Source organism: Phoca vitulina, unplaced genomic scaffold (genome assembly GCF_004348235.1).
Source record: "Phoca vitulina isolate PV1807 unplaced genomic scaffold, GSC_HSeal_1.0 scaffold40, whole genome shotgun sequence".
Taxonomy (NCBI): domain Eukaryota; kingdom Metazoa; phylum Chordata; class Mammalia; order Carnivora; family Phocidae; genus Phoca; species Phoca vitulina.
Window position 1 is genome coordinate 20,516,123 of NW_022589743.1, and position 18,131 is coordinate 20,534,253.

Consider the following 18,131-nt stretch of genomic DNA (forward strand, 5'->3'; position numbering starts at 1 on the left):
GTCCTCTGCCGATACACAGATTGGAAAGGAGAGTCTAACAGGCCTTTCGTGGCCCCCAGACACAGGAGCGCATGGTGTCTGTAAGACGCCTGTGCTCGTGGTGGCTTCGGATGGCAGCCCCCTGGTGACCGTGCAGCTGGTGGCCTCCCCCAGGGCTGCTGCTGGTGTGGCTGTGGGTTTTCAAGTGTGTTGTGCCCCAGCCCCAGACCAGGGCTTAGCATTCCCTTGCCTCCGTACGGAGGGGCATGCGACTGGCTTCTCCGTGGCTTGGGCCAGACTGGGTAGAGGTTGGGGCAGGGAGAAGAGAAGCAGGTGTACGGCCCATTAACACCAGGGACCCAGAAGGTGCAGCTTGGGGGTCGCTGCTCCACATCTTACTGCCCGACAAGGGAGGCCAGTGCTTCAGAGCTGACGGTGCTTATGGGCCCGCTCGTGTCCTCTCTCAGCCTCCCTCCGCCTGTCATTGCATTTCCCCCAACGGTGGTGTTCCCACCAGGGATAGAGAGGTGGAGTGGAGAGGTGCAGGACCACAGCTGAGCTCCAGTCCCGACTAGTCAGTCCCCTTTCTTGTCTGTGGGACCTTGGGTGAGTTCCCTTACCTCTCTGAGCCTCAGCTTCCTAGTGTGGAAAGTGGGGATAATCATGCTTCGTTGACAGGGTGTTGTAGGGGTAACGAGGGGACAGACGTTCACGAACTTGCTTGTCTGGAGCAGCGTTGTCCAGCCTGTCACAGATACACACTTCCTCGCGAGGGACGCTAGGCACCCCATCTGCCCCTCCCACCCTGCCAGCATTGTAATCTTGTCTGGCAAACACCAGACGAACCCCCTTCTTTACACCGTCCCCCCACACCCACACTTGTCAGTTCTTCAGAACCCACTCAGAGCCCCTCCTCCTCCAGGAGGCCCTCCTGCACGCACCTGCCCGGCCCTGACCTGACATAGTTCTGGGTGGTGCCTTCTCTTACCTCACCCAGGGCACTGACCAGCTGTCGTCCTTCCCTCACCCCGATTTATGGTCATTCTCATAACACGAGCTAACGGTCACTGAGTTCTCGCCAGGCACTGTGCTGAGGGCCGTGCATTTGGCCCAGTCATCTCAGAGGCCGGCCTGTCTCTCCAGCCTCTTCTCTAGCTGCCCTTGCTCAGAGTGGCTCTGCCCACTCCTACTCGGGCCCTTGGTTGCCACCCCCCCATTCCCTCTGCCTGAAACACACTTCTCAGCATTTACACACTCAGTCCTCGGGGAGGCCTTGCCGGGATGCGGGCTGAGGACCAGGGTCCCTGGCTGCACCACGCCCTTCCCAGTGTTTCGTGGCCCGGCTGCAGGGTGTGGTCCCCTGTCTGCCTGCTGAGGACCTGTGTCCCCAGCAGGTGGCTGCTCTGGAGGGCGGGGCCTCGTTATCTTGCTCCCGCCTGGTCCCTGGTGCCTGCATGGGAGTCCGGCACACGATAGGCGTGCGGACGTGTTGGCAGTAACACTGAGCCCGTGAAGCAGCAGCAGATACCCCCATTTTATCGAGAACCACTGTGGCTCAGAAAGGTGGGCTGATTTGAACCAGGTCACATGGGTGCTGAGTGGAGGAGCCGGGATTCAACCTGCCTCGTAGCTACTCCCCCTCCCCGGGCTGGTCCAGCCCTGAGGAACAGGGATCACTGCAGGGTCACTGCAGGGTGAGCGGGGAGAGGAAGGGCTCAGGGGACCCAGCTCCCTCCCCCACCGGCCTGTGGCACCAGGTGGTGGGGACTGTCCCTGGACTGTGAGACCCACTGTAGCTTTGGTGGGTTCTGGGGTCCCCTGGACACCCGAGAGCCTTTAGGGCCTGCAAAAGAGAAACCTGTAGAACTCAGCCTTTAACCTAATTTGGCCCCAACTTTTTGTTTTAAAGATTTTATTTTTAAGTAATCTCTACACCCAATGTGGGGCTTGAACTCACAACCCCGAGATCAGGAGCTGCATGCTCTTCCGACTAAGCCAGCCAGGCGCCCCTGGCCCCAACTTTCTTGGCCAAGGAATTCCAACCCTGTCCCCTGAGAGATTGGAGTTTGAGTCTGGGAAATCGGTCAGGGCCAGAGTCCCACCTGCAGCCCTCTCTCCGCTGGCCCTTTGACCTTGCTAGGGCCCAAACCCCTGGGCAGTCCTAGCCAGTAGGTCTGCAAAAGAGTGGAGGGAGCATTTATTAGACACCACTGTGTACCACACACTAAACACTTGTCAGAGACTGTATTCATTAAAAAAACCCTGCTGTGTGCTCTGCTCAGAGCCAAGCACTGGGTGTATGATGAGCAGGCGCGGTCCCTGCCCTCACAGGACACACAGAATTTTCTGAAATTCTTCAGAAAACCCCCCAAGATAGATGCACTTGACAAAGTTCAAGTGCCCTGAGGAAGAGTGCTAACTATAGGAGGATAAGGAGGAGGAGCATGGTCCCCACTGGGCTTGAGAAGGGCTTCTGGGAGGAAAGTGTGTTTGAGCTCAAGAAAGATGAGCAGGAGTCCCTTAGGGGATGGGCATCAAGGTGAGGGTCTTGAATATTAGACCGGTAAAATGTCAGGATGCCCTGGGCAGACTACCTCGTTTTCAGGCAGGGAGGGGAGGGTTTCAGCATGGGGCATGGGAGGGGCAGGCCAGGCAGGGCCATGACAGTCCCTGCCCACTTCTGGTGTCTCTGGTCCCACAGGAGCATCCTCCGGCCATGAACCACCTGGACTCCAGCAGCAACCCGTCCTCCACCACATCCTCCACGCCCTCCTCGCCGGCACCCTTCCCAACATCATCCAATCCATCCAGTGCCACCACGCCCCCCAACCCCTCTCCTGGCCAACGGGACAGCAGGTTCAACTTCCCAGGTACCACACCTCGGGGCTTTTATGTGCCTTCGGGATGGGGTCCAGTGTCCCTTCTCAGCACACACCAACAGGCTCAAGGTCAAACACTGCCACCACTAAGAGCCTTTACCAGGAGCCAAGCGCTGTGCCAAGCTCAAGTATGTTATCGTATTTACACCTGATAGGAGCTCTGCGGTAGGTGCTGTTACCATGCCCATTTTACAGATGGGGACACTGAGGTTCAGAGGAAGTGGCTCACCCTGAGCTTTATAACATGTAAGGGACAGAGCCAGGATCAAAGCCAAGTCTGTGTGGCATAAAGCCTGGATTCTTGACACAATCCCCATACTGCCCTCCTGTGCATGGGATCTCATGGGCATTGTTCACTCACAGCTTCTGAGCGCTCAGAAAGCCTGGCGGGAGCACAGGGAGCTGGGGCAGGCCCAGAAGGCCTGGGAGAGGGACTCTGGGGCTCGATTGCTTACCTGCTCTGTGATCTGAATAAGCTGCTTAAGGGGGAGCTTTTGTTCCCTCTTTGTTCCCCTAAAACAGGAGACCCCCGTGAAGTTGGGATTAGGTTATTCCCACTGTGCAGTTGCGGACACTGAGTTTCAGGGGGAGTGCATCCTCTGTAGGGCCCAGTCTCTCAGCCAGGCCTGGGGTGTCCCACCTCTCCAAGGTACAGAGCAAGGCCCACTCGCCTATTTCAGGATGAGCCCAGGCCTTGGCCCCCCCTAGCAGCTCCTTGCAGCTGGTCTCGACCCTCTGGGTATTTTGGTTGGCGGCCAGGAGGAAGGAGCAGCCACTGGGACACTCCAGTTTGCTCTGGGCCCGGTCAGGTCAGGCCCCACCTGTCACTGGCCCTTGGGGCTCCAGGCCCGGGAGGACAGAGGCACAGCTTTTTCTGTGCCAGGCGACCCTTAGCTGGGGCCACGTGCAGCCAGCAGGAGGCCAGGCAGCCTCTCCAGACCCATTTTTACCAGGGTCCTAGGGATTTCTTTCAGGGGTGCTGGGAGACTGAGATTTTGTAGGAATCTTTTCTCTTTTGCCGTGCGCCTGGCTGGAGATCTCCTGCATCGTCCCGAGCACACCCATCCCCCCCGCAATGGAGCCACAGCCCATTGGAGTGACCATCTCTTTGCGCTCTGCTCTGTCATTATGCTCTGAAACTGGGTCTTTTGCTAAACTTCTAGCTTGGGTTTTTCTAAAAGGAAGGCCCTGTTTGAAAAACAATAGCCACAGAAAAAGTCCATTTTGTGATGTCAGCCAGAGCCTCTCAGCTTTCCCTGACGTCTGTGGGCTGGGCCCTCATTGTCCTTTGCACAGAGCCCTCACTCTGTCCAGGATCTGTGATCTCGCTGGTCATGGCCGTGCCCGGGGCCCGGCCCTGTGGTTAACCTGGGGAAGGAATGACTCCTACCATGCACCCACTCTGTACTCTGGGGGGGCATTTCCATTTATGTCGAAGAATAAACCTGGGGAAAGGCTATCTGTACCCCTATTTTACCATATGACAGCTCTCAGAGTCCAGACCCCCAGTGCATCCCCTTTAGTCCCGATTAAGAGAGGTGGGTTTTTGTTCTGTTTTGGATGGTGAGGTCGGGTTGCTGAGGCCTCAGCACCTCTGGGGGTGAGTGTGGGGCCAAGGGAGGCCGCTCCTCTGCACGCGGCCCAACCGGCTTTCACAGGCACTATTTCCTCCCCCTTGTGTCTCACCCTTCTGGGCTCACACGCACTTGACAGAGAAGCGAGCCTGGGAGGCGAATGGAAGGGGCCAGGCCTCTGCGGCGAGTCCTCCGGGGCCAGCCCCTTCCCTGCTGGGGGCTCCTGCTAGCACCCATTTCCTTCCAGCTCCCTTTCTCCTTCCTGCATGGGTCACCCTGCTCTGCCCCACCCTGTAACCAGCCCCCCTCGCCAAGCCCCTGCATTTGCTGTTCTGTGTGTGTGACTCACCTCCTCTTCTGTTTAAAGCTGCCTACTTCATTCATCATAGACAGCAGTTTATCTTTCCAGGTGAGTCCTCTGCATGATTCCACTAACTGCCCCTTGCCGTGAGCCCTCTGTCCAGCCCCCCTGGGCACCCTCTCCTCTCAGGTGCCTGAGTCTCACATACACCTGTTTTGACAGCTGACTGTGTATCACGGCTGGGAAAGGGAGCAAGGTGGGTCGCCTTGAGGGGGTCCTTCACAGGGGCAGTGATCTGCTGGGAGAGCCCTTGGCATCCGCCCTGTTCAGCCTCTTGAACAGAGACTACAGGCAACCTACCCAGGGTCACACGGCTGGGAGGTGGCAGAAATCCTGTTTGCAGGATGAAGGGAGAGACCTTTCTGCCAATGCCTTATGAGCATCTGTTAGGATATCTTTCCCCTACATCATGACAAGGAAGCTACTTAGAGAAGCTATCTTAGAAAGAGAAGCCAGTTTGGAAAAGTCTGTGAGTTTCACCTTCCTGAGCCTTGCTGCCTCACGCCATCTGCTGGCGATAAGATAAAATGCAGCTTTATTTTAGAAAGTTTCAAGGAGACAACTTTCAATCTCATTGATTCCCTTCCACAAAAATTGTTTTGCCCACCCACTACGTGCCAACCTTTGCATTTGGCCATATTCCTGCCCCCAAGGAGTTTATGTGGTTAGTACTTATTTCTCCAGCTGAGGATGACAAGCATTCCTATACATGATCGGCAACCTTAATTCTTAATTTAGCCATGTGAAGTCTCAGTGTGTTTAGACAAAGACTGTAGCTAATTGTTTTTCTCCTGGGTTAAACAGACCTGTCTTGAAGTCATGGTATTTTGGTTAGTCCGGACTTTTCTGTTCTCCAACCCAGCTCCATTAGGGGAGCAATTTGGGGCATTTGTAAGTTCTTACAGGACTATCCGTGTGGCTTTGGCCAGGCGTGCGCAGGCTAGGAGGGGTCAGGGACTTTAGTGCTAAAACCGGGAAAGCCCCGGGCTCGGGGTCAGCCCCACCTGCCCAATCTCCAGGCCCCTGTAGGTGTGGACTGTGCATTTCTTCCTCTCCGCTGAGAACTGCTCCGCCAGCCTCCCAAACCTGGAAGCCAAGGGTGCGGGGCCTCTGGCTCCCACCAGAAATGCCAGCTGCTGAGCCAGGCACCAGGTGTCGCTACTGAGCCCCCTGCGAGCCCTGCCCTGGGCCTCTGCTGGCCTGAGCCCCCCACGAGTCTCACTGCTCTCAAGGGCTGTTGTAACCAGCTGCTGCCTCTGAGCAGACCCCCCACGTCCAGTCAGTAATACCCAGTTTGCTTTTACCACCTGCTCCTAGGGGACAGTTTGGCCGCAGGGGAATGGGGTTCACTGGAGAATCTCAACCTCCTCCCTCACCTGGAGGCCCTTTCCAGCACCCAGCTGTGTGGGCAAAGCCAAGTGCTGTGAAGGTTGCATCCATGTCCCGTTTGAGGAGTGGCAGGGGCCTGGTGAACAGGGACGCGGCCCTGGGAGGGGCTGGCCGCTCAGGGAGGAGCCACTCCACTGGGTGGGCCGGCTTCACAAGCACTGTGTCCTTTGGGGGAGGGGGTGGGGGAAGGGGGTCTCAGGCCTTGTGTTTGCTTTTTGTTTCCTCTAGACATTTCAGCATTTCCACAGGCAGTCCCGTCCCCTGATGCGGCAGACAGCACCCGGTAGGCCTCCCTATTCTGTGTTCTCTTTCTTTTCCGTGGGGACTTGTTAAAGCTTGACCTGCACCCCGGCCACCTCCCACCCCGCCTTGTGTGTCTGACCTCCCGCTCTGGACGCTGCCGTGTACCTGGGCCAGCCGGGCGGGATACTTCTCGGGCTAATTGAACTCGGCCAGAGGGTTTTATTAGCCTCCTGTGGGTGCAGTCCGCATGGGGAGGGATATGTGTGAACCTGGGGCAGTCTTATGACCCAGGAGAGGTGGGCAAAGGCCACTCGGAGTTAGAGACACCTACTAAAAATAGCTCCTGTTTCCGGAGCCCCTTCCCCATGTCTGGCTCTGCTGAGCCCTTGACTCCCGTTTCCTCACATAGTCCTCAGCCTGGTGAAGGTAGGTATCATAGTAGGTGTCATCCTTAATGTACGGAGGCGAAAGCCCCCACAGAGAGGTTAAGAAATTACATGAAGTCACACAGCTAGGAGGTGACAGAGCTGGTTCTCAAGTAGAAGTTCAAGTCCCGTGTGTGTGTGTGTGTTCATTCAGAACCCCGTGTACCGGGCTTCAGATTGGAAAGGGCCTTGGTGGTTCCTGCCCACCCCTCATTCCCCACCACCCTCAGGTTAGTCTGAAGAAGGCCGAGGCCAAAGAAGGGAAACGGGGTTTGGTCTTTAGCCTCCTGTCTGGTTCTATGGCATCCATACTGCCTTTCCCACAGACAGGTGGGTCACAGTAAGGATGAGGGCCCAGTAGCCCTCTCTCAGACCTCACCTGGGAGTCCCCTGCCTAGCTGAGAACAGAGTGGCCCGCACTCAGGGTCCCCTGACAAACTGTTTGATTCTTAGGCTCGACAACCAGCCAAAAGCAGACGTGTTGGAGGATCACGATGTGGAGGTGAGTGAGGATGACGCGCAGCCCGGAGACCCTGCCTTCTCCTCTCCTCCTCATCTCAGCACACACACAGGGGTGTGGGGAGCGTGTGGGTGCCAGGCCCTGGCAAGGGCCATCTTAGGAGCCCACTGTGACAGGTGCGTAGCAGGGAGCAATGATGAGGAATGCAACGAAGCAGGCTTCTTTTTGGTTTTTTATTTTTGAAGCTAAAGTAAGCTCTCAACTCTCATGGTTCCCACCCTAGCCCGAGGCCCCCCAGGCCCAGCGTGGGAGACTCTAGTTCAGTCCATCTGGGGTGGGGCCAGGCATCTGTATGATGTCAGAGGCCCCCAAATGATTCTGATCGTATCCAGGCCCAAGAACCTCTGTGTTAATCCTTGAACCAAAGTATCAGCTGAACCTGCTCCCTGGCCATGCAGTGTGGCTTAGAATGTTAACTGACTGCTTCACTCCTGCCTGGAGGACAGTCAGAAACCCAGTTTAAACAAGGGAATGCCCAGAAAGGATAAGTGGGGTCAAATTCGTCTATGCCAGGGGATGTTAATGCTTTTTCCTAGCGATTAGATGTCATTCATCAGTAGATCTTGGAGCATTCTTGGGAAGAAGGGCCTCAGGGCCCACCTGGGCCACGCGCCATGTTTGGTTGGTGAGGACATCGAGGCCCCATGGTGCTAAGTGACCCGCCCACTGTCCACAGCAAGCCAGTGCAGAGCTGCAACGAGAACCCGGGCCTCCTGACCCCATGCCTCTCTCCTGGGGCTCTGGGGAGGGCGAGTTGGCTGACCCCAGATCCGCTGCCCCTCTCTATGCCTTCCCCCTCCTTCTAGGCCGAGGAGCCAGAGGCCGGCAAATCAGACGCAGAGGATGACGAGGACGAGGTGGACGATCTGCCCAGCTCCCGCCGGCCCTGGCGGGGCCCCATCTCTCGCAAGGCCAGCCAGACCAGTGTGTACCTGCAGGAGTGGGACATCCCTTTTGAGCAGGTGGAGCTGGGCGAGCCCATCGGGCAGGGCCGCTGGGGCCGGGTGCACCGCGGCCGCTGGCACGGCGAGGTGGCCATCCGCCTGCTGGAGATGGACGGCCACAACCAGGACCACCTGAAGCTGTTCAAGAAGGAGGTGATGAACTACCGGCAGACGAGACACGAGAACGTGGTGCTCTTCATGGGGGCCTGCATGAACCCGCCCCACCTGGCCATCATTACCAGGTAACCGAGCCCCTGCCCGCCCCCACCCTTTCCCCGGGGGCCCCATTGTTTGCGAGGACGCTCTGGAGGACAAGGTGCAAAGAAGAGAACCAAAATGGGGTATAATTTCCCCATTAGGTAACCCATTGTCATGAACAAATAAACAAAATGATGCGTAAGGATAGAGAGAGTCAAAGGTTCCAGAAAGGTACAGAGTGAAAACCAGTCTCCTCCCATCCCAACTGGGTGCTTCTCCCTCAAGGTGGATACTGTGAACAGATCCTTATCGTGCCTTCTGTTTAAATACAGAAGTTTGTGTATACTCATGTTTTTTAAACTATTCCTTTGTAAGAATTAGCACAGGTCCTCCTGGTTCACACCTGCTTTCCCCAGGTTGAGTGCAGGTCTGAGGCCAACCACAGTCTTTAACGCTCACCCAGCGTTCCTGGCACGTCGTCGACCCCAGCAGTGTGCTCGTAAATGTGGAACCACCAGTTTCTGGGTGGTGAGGAGGGAAGCCCTAGTTTGTGGCATCTCTTCATTCCTGTGGTGTAAATACTCTTCCCACAGCTGATTTCAAGCTACCAACCAGCATGAATCACTGAAAGTGGCCCGGGCTCTGGGTTCTCTCTCTGGCTGATCACTGGTCGCCCCCAGTTTATTTAGCCGGTCCTCTTTTGTTGGGCACTTTGCCGTAATGAACATGTTTGTTTCTCTGTGTAGGTGACCTTCTGGGAGGGTACGTGCTAGGCGAGAGTATAGCATGTGATGCTCTGACATACACTGTCTGTTTCTACTCCAGAAAGTGCTCACCGGTGTCCCCCCACCCCCACTTTGGTGTGTGACTGCCCATCCCCCCGAGCACCAGGGGTGTGAGGCTGAAACATTTTGGCCCATGGCATTCAAAAAGTTGGTAGGTGTTTACTTTTACAGTCAGGAACAGCAATAAGAGGTTAGTGAAGATATTTTGGAATATACATGGAGGTTTCAAGAAGAAACTAGAGATCACTTGAATCCTATCCGCCAAGAGCCCCCTCATTAATATTCTGACGACATTCCCTGTAGCCAGACCCTGTACTTCGGAAGAATCTTTTCCCCCCTCAAACAAACTGTATTTACTAAGTAAAAATTAATTTCCCTTTTGCCTGTTTATCAGAGACATAAAGCAGAACCACCAGAATTCCTGAGCAGTGTGATACCGCCCAGGTCGCCACACCAAGGGGACAAAATGCCAGCCCAAAGCCCGACAACGTGATGCTTTAGGTTGCACCAGCTCAGCAGCTCGCAGGGTCCCAGCCCCCAGCGCTGGCCGTCCATTCATCTCTTCACCCACCCGGGGCTCTGAGAACCTGAGTCTGCTTCAAGGGAATACATAGAACAAAATAGCAAAACGTTCGTTACCAAAAAAATTCACGTTTTAGGATATGTTGAGGGGATTCGAAAACAGACAAGGAGCCATCAGCCAATATCCCAGACCCCTCAGCCGGTTCTCAAAGTATCTGAGGCTCCAAGAATCCTATCTCCTTGGAGAGGTTTCCTAAAACCAGGCCCTTCATGAGATGCCTTCCTGAACTTCTCCCGGAAACAGGGAATGAGCCATACATTCTCTCTGGGTCCTTGCTCACCCGGGTTTTAGGAGTCCTTGCAGGCGGAGGCCCGAAAACTTGAACCTGTTGTCCAGTAATCACTGACACCCTGTGATGCCACCCCCTCCTACACACGCCTTTACTGTAATGAAATCTCTGTGATCAGAGAACAGTAAAAATGATGATGAGAATCATTATGGAAAGCCCCAAATTTTGCCTGCTTACAGTCCTAAAAGACCAGGTTCTTCGCTGAGTTTGAGGGGGCATGTTTCTTCCTCGAATCCTCCAAGGCTGGGCTGCTCTGGGTTGCCAGGAACCTTGGTTAACTGGGTTTCCTGTTCTGGGGTGGGCAGGCCCGGAGCCACAGGGAACGGGGTGTGTGTGTGTGTGTGTGATTTTGCACACTCAGGCCAGGCCCAAGAAGGAATGGGTGTCGGGCTTGGTGGAGAACGAGGATCCTGGTGCCCACGGTCCAGGGGACAGAGAGAGTCCTCCGGAGGCCAGGGGCACAGCTCTCTCCACAGCTCCTCTCAGGCTTCCGAGGGCTGGGGTTCGGCTGCACCGGCCCCACCCCTCAGCCTGACCCCACCGCTCTCGACAGCTTCTGCAAGGGGCGGACGTTGCACTCATTTGTGAGGGACCCCAAGACATCTCTGGACATCAACAAGACCAGACAGATTGCTCAGGAGATCATCAAGGTAAAGGGTTATCCACTTGGTTCCAGGGTTCCTGGCCATCCCCCTGCTTCGTGTCGTCTCTGAGCTGGGCACCTCAAGGGTGGGACCCCATCTCCTTCCCTCTGTCTGCGCCTCACCTGCTTGGAACTAGGACCCTGATGCCCAGTCTGGGATGGCGGATGAGTTGGTCGGGGAGGAATGCAGGAGGCTTTAAAGACACGTGGCCTGAGTTCGAATCTTGGTCACACCAGCTGTGTGACTTTGGGCAGGTCATTCAGTCTCTCTCAGCCTTGGCTTGCTTCCCCGTAAGATGGGAATTCCAACGTAGCCTCCCCCATTGGATTGGCACAAGAGTAGAGTGGGGTAATCTGCTGACAGCACGTTGGGCCCAGGGCCTGGCACACAGGGAGAGTCTGCTAGAACTGATTAAGGGTGGGGTGAAAGCGCCCGTGCATTCTGCCTTCAAGAATCCAAATCCAGGTTGCATGAGGACCGGCCCTCAGGCAGCCTTTTTTCTTTCTTTCATCTTTTTTTTAAAGTAATGAAACACAAATGAAAGAAAAGCTTCTTTTTAAGTTGCTTTCTTTAGCACCAAGCAGGCTTGGGTAAAAGCCAGACTGCTGTTGGGTCGGGGTTCCTCTTTTCTTGTTTTTGTTGAAAAGCTTGCTCTTACCAGCTTCCCCCAACTCCCTGTCCCCAGCCTCCTCCCCTGCCTCCACCCCTACCTTTCCTTTTTCTCCCTCCCTCCTTCCGTCCATCGTGTGTGTGTGTGTGTGTGTGTGTGTGTGTGTGTGTAGGAAAACACAAAACACAAAACACAAAAGGAAAACACAAAAATCACAGTGACTTTCATGAGCAAACCAGGATTTCCACATGTCACCGTGTGGCTGAATTAATGAATTAAACTTTTAAAGCCTCAAAATTAAAATAGCACATTTATGCCTTCATCTGCGCTAAGTCTCATTTCAGAGGAGTTGGGGGGAGCTGCTGGGTGTCACACCTGCTTCATAGTGTCCCCCAAACTCATTGGGCCCTGCTCCCCTCTGTCTCCCCTGCTCTGCCCTCCTCCCCTAATTTAGTTTTCTCTCCTTATGGTCAGAACACTGGGGAGTCTGTGTCTGCTTGCTGACCGGCTGAGGTCAGATGGATGAGCTATCTGGAAGGTTCTAGGGGCAGACAAGGAAAGCTACTCAGAGATTTTAGAACTGCAGAGCCAGAAGCTCCCTCTCTGCTGGCTTGTTTGGTTTTCCTCTTGCCGAAAAGCTGTCCCCTGCCCCCTTCCGCTGGAACCTTCTAAGCCACTTCCTTTTGTACTCATCTTTGGTGTTTTGAGGTTCAAAATACAATAACAGGGTCCTGAACTTGATCTAGGTTTGTGATTTGGGGGCCATTCTGGAAACACTGTGAAATTGTGGGAAGGGCGGGGAGTCTGTGCTCCAGACCGGGCACTTGACATCTTATCTCTTTTTTTTTTCTTTTTAAAGATTTTATTTGTTTATTTGACAGAGACACAGTGAGAGGGAACACAAGCAGGGGGAGTGAGAGAGGGAGAAGCAGGCTTCCCGCTGAGCAGGGAGCCCGATGCGGGGCTCGATCCCAGGACCCTGGGATCATGACCTGAGCCAAAGGAAGATGCTTAACGACTGAGCCACCCAGGCGCCCCCATCTTATCTCTTGAAGCTGGCTTTTTGAGGCAGCTGTCTTATAAACAAGGCTCAGAGTGGACAGCAGCTTGTCCTTGGTCATACAGCTGGTCCCTGTTCAGACCACATTGGGGTCTTGGGCCACTGAGGAAGGCTTGTGCCTTGGTTTGGTTTGGGAGATGGGCAGATATTCTAGGAATGACCTTCTTGCATTCAGGATGGAGTTTTGGCAAGGAGCAAGTCACTCTTTCCTAGAGCCCTCTGCTTCCACGGCAGTGGGACAGCAGACCCCACGCCCTCCCCATCGAGTGCCTTGTGTAAATTCTTCTCTGACGCTCTCCAGACCCCCTCGGACCGAGCTCTGGCCTGAGTTCTGTCTGATTCTGCCTCACGGCTCATTCTTTCTATTTCTAAATGTGGTTTCTTGTTTACTATTTTACTTCTTACCCCAAGATAACTTGAAAGCCGCCGAAGGGCTCTTCATAGTGTGTGAAGTGCCCTCAGTGTGGGAGGCTGGGAGGTGGCTTTACATGGGCCTCTTTCGGAGCTGGCGGGGCATGCCGTGTCAGCTGTGGCGTCTCGCCCCCATTCCCAAGGGCGTCTGGGTACTGGGAGTCTTGGGTTTCATGAAGGCAGCTTGGCCTTGGACGAGATCGCGCTTGTGTCAGGTCACCTACATCCCATACTCCTGGCCAGTGTTCACTTCCAAATCGGGGAGTGGTTAGAAATCCCCCAGCCCTGCCCTTTCCCTTGGTAGATGAGGAAATAGGCTCAGAAGTCCAGTGTCCAAGGCCACACACTGAATTAGAACCTGAGCCGAGATGGAATGTGGATTCTGGACATAGGTAGTAGTCGCGGACTCCCTCTACCCCAGCACCGATATTGGGACCACCTGAATTCAGACACTCCGTCTGTGGGAATTCCTCTCTGCTCCCCACCCTGAGCCCTTGCCTAGCCTGAGCGTAGAGGCTTGTTGTACAAAGCCTGATAGAGACCCTGTAGATCACTCAATTCCTGTATGACTTAACACGGGGGAGGGTATCATCGCTCTTTATATACTTCCTGCCCCCCCTCCCCAGCTCCCCACCCGTAACCATCTCCACACTTCACACTTGAGCCAAGTACACGGTGCCTGTTGGATAGCATGGTGACATGGACTAGCCTGGAATCAAACCTCAGCAGTGCTGCTTGACTGCTGTGTGGCCTGGGGCAAGTGACTGCCCCTCTCTGAGGCTTGGTTTCCTCGTCTGTACAGTGGAGATCATCCTCCTGCATAGGATTTTGAAGATTACTTGAGCTGACTTGGGTAGGGCATCCAGCTCATGGCCCAGCCCGGGTGGAAGCTGAATCATTGTCCCTCATCTTCCCGCCCCACTGACGTGAGGCTTGCTGTTTTCCAGGGCATGGGCTATCTACATGCCAAGGGCATTGTGCACAAAGATCTCAAATCCAAGAACGTCTTCTATGACAATGGCAAAGTGGTCATCACAGACTTCGGGCTGTTTGGCATCTCGGGCGTGGTCCGAGAGGGCCGGTAAGTTGGCTTTGGGTGTCTGCACAGAACAGGGAGGGGCTGGGCAGTGCCAGCCAGGCCTGGAGATACAGCTCTTACTGTCCGTTGCTGAGGGGCAGCCCTTCCTGCAGGAAAGGTCAGGTTCACCGAGGTCCTGTCCTGTGGTTCTGATCCAGAATCAGGTTTGGGTGATGTTGGGGTCCCTCGCACATAGCACTTCATTTTCAGGCTGACCCCCATAAGAGGCTGGGTCCCCATTGGTTTGGGAAATGGGCAGATATTCTAGGAGTGACCTAGGGTTCACAAGCCCCGTGAGGAAGAGGTGATGAGGAAGAGCATCAGGTTTTATTTCCCCAAATCTTGAAGGGTGGGGGTAGGGAGAAAGGCCTCTCTCCAAGAATCTGGGGGGACCTCCTGGAGGGAGATTGGCAGTCTGTCTGGAGACCGAGCCCCAGGCCAGGTTGCAAGATACACAGGCAGACTGATTTCCTGGGATGGAGAATCCACTCCCTGCTAATACTGGTTACTGACCCGTTTTCCTGGAAGAAGCTGGTTATCCCTCTTCCCCCCGGTGCCTCTTCAAGTGCAGATAAGCGAGCTGTTTTCTGGGCCACACATGGGTGGTATGCTGGCCCTGGGGCATAGGTGTGCTAGGCAGCCTCTTGGCTGCTGGCTGAAAGGCCCCGTGCCCTTGCCCTGGCTTCTTGGCCTCCAGGCGTGAGAACCAGCTGAAGCTGTCCCATGACTGGCTCTGCTACCTGGCCCCAGAGATCGTCCGCGAGATGACCCCCGGGAAGGACGAGGACCAGCTGCCGTTCTCCAAAGCTGCTGACATCTATGCATTTGGGTGAGGCGGCCCCTGACGTCCCCCTTCCTGCGGCTTTGAGGCCAAATGTGGCCAAAAGAAGGGGTCCTGCTGGCAGAGGGGGGGTTGGGAGGGCGGGGGGGTGTTGTTGTGCTCGGAGGCCTAGCTCTGCCGCTTGTTGGCTAAGGGACCACATCCTTGACTTTCTCTCTCCGCACTGTAAAATGCAGAGAATGACAGCGCCTCCTGTAAGGTTGCTTCACGAGGACTAAGGGGACTGAGGTGTCAGTCCCACCCAGTGCCCCATGCAGACGGTGACCAGAGCTCAGCACTGTCCCTCTGGGAGAGCCAGGGGTCCTGCCAGCCGGCCTCTAGTGCCCCACGAAGCTGACCAAAGAAAAACAGAATAGAAATAGAACGTGAGCCAGATACAGAATTTAAAGTTTGCTCCCAGCCACACTAAAAAAAGGAAAACAGATGAAATCTGTTGTAATAATGTGTCTAATGCAGTAGATCCCAAATGTGAGCTTTGCAACATGTCATCAAAACAAAAACTTAAGGAGTTCTTTTACTCCCACAAAGTTTCCAGCGTCTGGTGAGTATGTTACACGTGCAGTGCCCCGCGGGTCCTCTTCCCACGTGTCCGTCGCTCAGTAGCCGCACGTGGCTAGTGGCCCCAGCACTGGGCGCTGGGGGGCCAAGGGAGAAGGCCAAGATGAGTCGAGAAAGGCGAGGGAGCTTGGAGAGGCTGAGTGAGGGCCTCACCCTGTAATCTCAGGGTACCTTTCCTTGGGGTGGTCTCTTCTTCTCCTGACGTGGGTGCTTGCACTGGGCTTGGTGTTTGTTACTCCTCAAACAACCTTGGATGTAGGCCTGAGCCCCGCTGAGGTTCGACAGGATCTCTGTTCAGAGTTTGTGCAGCCTCAGACTTCCCACCACAACAGGTGCTTTGGGCCATGGGTCTGCTTGTGCCTGGGAGGAGCCACCAGGATGCCGTCACAGTATTTCGGGAAGCCTGGGGGGTGGGGAAAGCTGGAGGAGGATCCTGGCTGCTCTGGCTGGGTTCCTGGCACGGTGGCAGCAGGAGCCCCCCTGGGCGCGTGAGCTGGGCCGGGTGGTTCAGCAGCTCATGCCGCACGGGCTGTCCCCACAGGACTGTTTGGTATGAACTGCAAGCAAGAGACTGGCCCTTTAAGAACCAAGCTGCAGAGGCCTTGATCTGGCAGATTGGAAGCGGAGAGGGTATGAAGCGTGTCCTGGCCTCCATCAGCCTGGGGAAGGAAGTCACTGTGAGTAGCTACCTGTTCTTGGGGAAGAAGGGCTGGGGGTTGGGGGGCGGGCACACGGCAGGTTATGCCCTTCTGCATTCACTCACCTGAGAAATGGGGCCTGGAGGCAGAAGTACGCCAGGCGGGCCTCTTTGCTGTGTCCTTTATTACCCAACTATTTTTCTTTGGAAAAACCATTGTCTTAAAAAATAAAAAAAGACTGGAAAGAAATAAAGGTCATGGTTTTAATTGAGTTATGAGCTGAAAAAGATAGTAGAGCCCTGTATGTTACTTACATGAAAGAATGTAATAAAATCCTCCCGCACCAAACACAAACGGGGTTTCACTGTGCCATCAAATGAACCTCTCTCCAAAGTGTTCTTCTCAACTGTTCAGGAACAAATCGAAGTTTCCACAGCGTATTTGTCAAAATGCCAGATGGTAATACAGGTGCGGACCTCCTGCTTCCGAATACCGTCGGTGGTTTCTCTGCACTGCAGTTTACAAGTCTGCTGGCCCCAGCACAGTGGTACGAGGAACCCAGGGCTCCATGTTTTCAGTGCAGTCAACCATCCCCATGTTAATCAGACGGGAGTGGACCGAACAGGCACCAGCCCGGCTGTGAATACGCTCCAGGCAGCATCTGGGTGGCCTAGCACTGGGAGGGCCTGGAGGGACCACCCAGTGCGGGTCCAGTTGAGCTCTCACTGGGCTGTGAGCTTCTTACTGAAGCCAGGGGATGGTGCTGGTAGGGTCACCGTCTGCAAACGGGGACAGGCGTGGTGAGAAGGGCACCTGATCTTCCTTCGGGACCTGACAGATTCTCATATTTTCCTCCTTTGACTGGTAGCAAGCCTTTAGGGCATCTTTGGAATGCTCATTTATGACATCATGCCCAGGGTGCTTTATTCCTCAGTAGGACCTGCCATCTGGTTGAAGTGCAAACTGCCTTACAGTTTGCTCCTCCAAGAATGACACCAGGATCGTGATAGGTAGCACCAACACCAGGCTCTTCTTTGGCCAATTAATAGCATCTCATCTGGGCTGTTGAGCAAGGCAAGTGGGTGATGAGTGCCACCCCGGTGCTCTTGGCCTCCATCTTTCCCCTGGCACAGCCCTGGACCCCTTAGGAGGCTAGTGGTAGGAGAGGTTTGGGCTCCTGTCTATTGAGTCGTTCAAATAGCAGCTAAAGCAGCTACTACCTTCCAGTCTTTTTTTTTTTTTTTTTTTTAATTTTTTTTTTTTTGGGAAAGGGGTGGGGGGGGGAGGGGGGGGGGGGGGTGGGGGATGATTCAGAGGGAGAATCCCAAACAGATTCCACACTCAGTGCAGAACCCAACACGGGGCTCAATCCCACGACCCCGAGATCATGACCTGAGCCAAAATCAAGAGCCAGACACTCAACTGGCTGAGCCACCCAGGCGCCCCTTAATTTTTTTAAATACATATCTTTTAACAAAATCAGGATCTTAACATGTAGCTGATTTTTTAAATCATGACCTTTTTTCCACGTGGTCTTTTGTTATGCTTATTATCTCAAATCATTGGCAAGTCCTTGTTTTTTTTTTTTTTTAAAGATTTTATTTATTTGAGAGAGAGAGAATGAGAGAGAGTGAGCACATGAGAGGGGGGAGGGTCAGAGGGAGAAGCAGACTCCCTGCCGAGCAGGGAGCCTGATGCGGGACTCAATCCAGGGACTCCAGGATCATGACCTGAGCCGAAGGCAGTCGCTTAACCAACTGAGCCACCCAGGCGCCCAGCAAGTCCTTGTTTTTAAGCCTGTCTACCCTTGTGTCCTCTGGCTTACACCCTAATGTAACTACTTCTCTGTTGTTGGACATTTAGGTTATTTCCAGTTTTTACCCATTACAGTAAAGTCTTGAGGGACACCTTTTTATAAACCAGAGTGTGCCTAAATGTTTGTTTTATCTGAAAAAAAAAAATACTGAGTTGCTTTCCTGGCAGCAGTCTGTTCTATCTCTGCACACTTAGAATCTTAGCACACAGAGCGGTAGATGCAGTCTTCAAGAGGGGGAAGGCCCGGAGCAGAGTATAGAGCCCATCAGAGGCAAGGGAGTCAGAGTGCAGTGCTGGCTACAAATCA

At 54.5% G+C, this 18,131-nt stretch overlaps 1 protein-coding gene across 9 annotated transcripts in view; it reads left to right on the forward strand.

Annotated features, from left to right (window-relative positions):
• Positions 1–18,131, forward strand: part of KSR1 (kinase suppressor of ras 1) — a 146,867-nt gene that overhangs the window by 117,807 nt on the left and 10,929 nt on the right. For 7 of the 9 annotated variants that reach the window (XM_032429191.1, XM_032429194.1, XM_032429189.1 and 4 more), the window contains 9 exons: positions 2,681–2,849; positions 4,800–4,841; positions 6,411–6,465; positions 7,304–7,352; positions 8,177–8,556; positions 10,723–10,819; positions 13,842–13,975; positions 14,670–14,801; positions 15,913–16,048. In XM_032429191.1, the coding sequence (XP_032285082.1) occupies positions 2,681–2,849; positions 4,800–4,841; positions 6,411–6,465; positions 7,304–7,352; positions 8,177–8,556; positions 10,723–10,819; positions 13,842–13,975; positions 14,670–14,801; positions 15,913–16,048 (1,194 nt within the window). The remainder of the gene's footprint in view (positions 1–2,680; positions 2,850–4,799; positions 4,842–6,410; positions 6,466–7,303; positions 7,353–8,176; positions 8,557–10,722; positions 10,820–13,841; positions 13,976–14,669; positions 14,802–15,912; positions 16,049–18,131) is intronic. The other 2 variants (XM_032429190.1, XM_032429193.1) reach the window with 1 other exon arrangement.